A 2,702-nucleotide genomic window follows, 5' to 3' on the forward strand; every position below is an offset into this window, starting at 1 on the left:
AAAATTGTAATGGACTGAATGTTCTGTTCTTTGTGTGGGAAATGGTTTAGTGCAGGGGTGCCCAAACTTTTTGAGAGCAAGATCTACTTTTTCTCTCAGCAGCCGCCTGAGAATCTACCTCATGACACAAAGACATAAAAATTGCAAATTAAACTCTATTGACTTATTTTATATGCGAATATGCATCAGTTGTAGCAGAAATAATAAAGTGACAGAAAACCTGATGCAGTTTCTTCCTCAGTGAGATTCTGACACTGGGAGCAGGTTACTGGTTTCTCAGTCAGAAGCTGGTTGCAAACCTGAGGCCAGCAGGTATCAGTTAGTTATGGCAGATCTGAAATTTGGTTTGATGACCTCAATATGACAAATTTCAGACTGATAGGAGGAACCACAGAACGCTGTTAAGATAAAAAGCCCATCATCTGAAGTTGGGGTATTTTTCCTCCAAAAGGTTCCAGAGGAATCACCTCAAACCAGATGTTGGACTGGAATTTATTTCAATGTCATTTGTGAATGTCAGAGCCTCATTTTCAACAGTGGAGCTATACAGGTTGAAAAAGATTATCACTTTGGAAAAAGTATCAACATCAATATTTCCACTAAATAAGACACAAAAATAAATAGCATGTTTGATAGAGGAAAAGCCTTTCAGACTCTGAGCTCAAAGCAAGTTGCCAGAGAACACCAAACAATTTTTTTGTAAATAATAGACAATTAAATTCCACATAATTATTGTGGTAGAAGTCATTTGGTTGCATCTCAGTGAAATATATTTGTCCCCTTTGTTTGTCGTGAATGACTATAAACTCTCAGACGAACGAGGTAATTAGTCCAAGTTTTTCGTTTATTGACCGTTCAGAAACTACATTGGCTATAAAGCGCCACAGCAAAGGTAAAATAACCCAAAAGAGGTGATCAGCTCAAAACCACTCGTATCTTTTTGCTCTCTCTTTCTCTTTGTTGCTTAAGCACATCCATTGCCGTGGCAACTGCCTGCACTACGCAAGCCAAGCAACAACTACGTTAAAAGCATAACATTCAGTCCGTTATAATATTAGGTTTTCAGGCTTGATATTTAATTTGCGATTATTAATAAACGCTCCCCTGAACACAGCAGATTTTGATTAGCTAATTTAAAGTCCTTCTCTGCTCGTCAGTCGATCTTTGAGTCGCCTATTTCTTTTGTTGTTGTTTTTTGTTAATGAAACCAAAACGCACTGAATTGTGCAACACTTTGTTGAAACAATAATTACCGAGATCATTAATTTGAACACGTTTTGTTACAAACGTTTTGGATCTTTGAATATTTTGATAAGCGCATCAGAAGATGATGCTCTGGTTTCAGACTCTTGGCGGCGTTCAGTTTGTCACCTACTGCCGAGATCGACTCATATTGAGCACCCCTGGAATAGACTATTGAAAGTAAATCAGTATTTAACTGAACAAAAAATATAAAATATATTGTAGGTATAGTGAATCTGATAGTGTTTAGGCCTGCTGTGAAGGCCTTAAAGGCCCTGATGATTCCAACTAGGTTTCTTTGCACTTTGTATTGCCTTGTTGCTGAAAATGTGATACATAAATAAATAATTCCCTTTACCTTCAATCTTACACGTTTAGCATGGGTGTAAATGTGTTTACAGATATGAAATATATCTAGGAAAATAAAAATGACAATGCATGTGTAGGAATGGATAGGAAATTCATAACTTGGTAAAAAGCTAGGTGATCACAAGCTATTTACAGTGCTGCTGTGACACAAAACTATTATTTTGTAAAAGTTTGTCTCTTTTCTGTTTAACAGTTGGTACTGAACATGGTCAAGAGGCCATAGAATGTGCTGCTGTCTTTCTGTTTGAGACCTTCCAAAACAAAGACCATGTTGGAACAGAGGAGACCCGTGCCATTAAGCAAATGTTTGGGCCATTTCCATCGTCTGCAGCTGAAGCTTCCTGTGCTTGCGTGGCTCGGCTGGTTGCCCCACTTGATGACGCCAAAGTTGAAGATTTCATCAAAACCCAGCGTTCCCGTTACCACTACCAGCGAGGCTCTATCTTTGGACGCAACGTTAATTTCTCTTATGACTTATATAAGCTTGACCCACTGGAAGACCTCCAAGGTTCTGATCTTGATGATGAGAGAGTGGATGTAGACTTTGTCAACTTTCTCAATAATCAGCAAAGTGGATATAAGTCTGCCAGTGAAGATGATGTGCCCCGCAGTGGAACAACTTTAAGCTCTGGAGATGGATCCATCCTTCGAAGAGAAGTGGAAAAATACCTGGAAGGAGGAAATATGATTTCATCTAACCCAGAGGAGCTGTGCGCCTCCTTGTTTGAGATGCTAACCTCCCACAGGAGTGATGATGAGCTGCAGAATGAGGTAAGAGATAGAAGTCTAAAAGAGTTTCTATGTCTAATAAAGTAGGGTCAGATTTTGACATAAATATTTTCCTTCATAAAGACTTATAAACTGACTGACAGATGCATATTTCTTTAGCCATGTGCTGGTTTTATTCATTTCAGGTATTTTGTTCTCTTAGCTGGCTAGATTGATCTGTATATGTTTCTTTAGCATTGAGGTGTAGTAAAGATTTTAAATGGACCATCCCACCACAGTTTAGTCTTCCTATAAACACAGACTGTGGAAGAACCACAGTGCTGGTTCTGTTGGACCTCAATGTAGCATTCAACACTATTGAC

At 38.6% G+C, this 2,702-nt stretch overlaps 1 protein-coding gene across 1 annotated transcript in view; it reads left to right on the forward strand.

Moving 5' to 3' along the window:
* Positions 1-2,702, forward strand: part of LOC106935166 (activating signal cointegrator 1 complex subunit 3-like) — a gene marked incomplete at its 5' end in the record, with an annotated part of 151,765 nt that overhangs the window by 12,472 nt on the left and 136,591 nt on the right. The window contains one exon of the mRNA XM_015015506.1: positions 1,805-2,382. Within this exon, the coding sequence (XP_014870992.1) occupies positions 1,805-2,382 (578 nt within the window). The remainder of the gene's footprint in view (positions 1-1,804; positions 2,383-2,702) is intronic.

Source organism: Poecilia latipinna, unplaced genomic scaffold (assembly GCF_001443285.1).
Source record: "Poecilia latipinna isolate Pla-1442-1.1 unplaced genomic scaffold, P_latipinna-1.0 Scaffold1921, whole genome shotgun sequence".
NCBI lineage: Eukaryota > Metazoa > Chordata > Actinopteri > Cyprinodontiformes > Poeciliidae > Poecilia > Poecilia latipinna.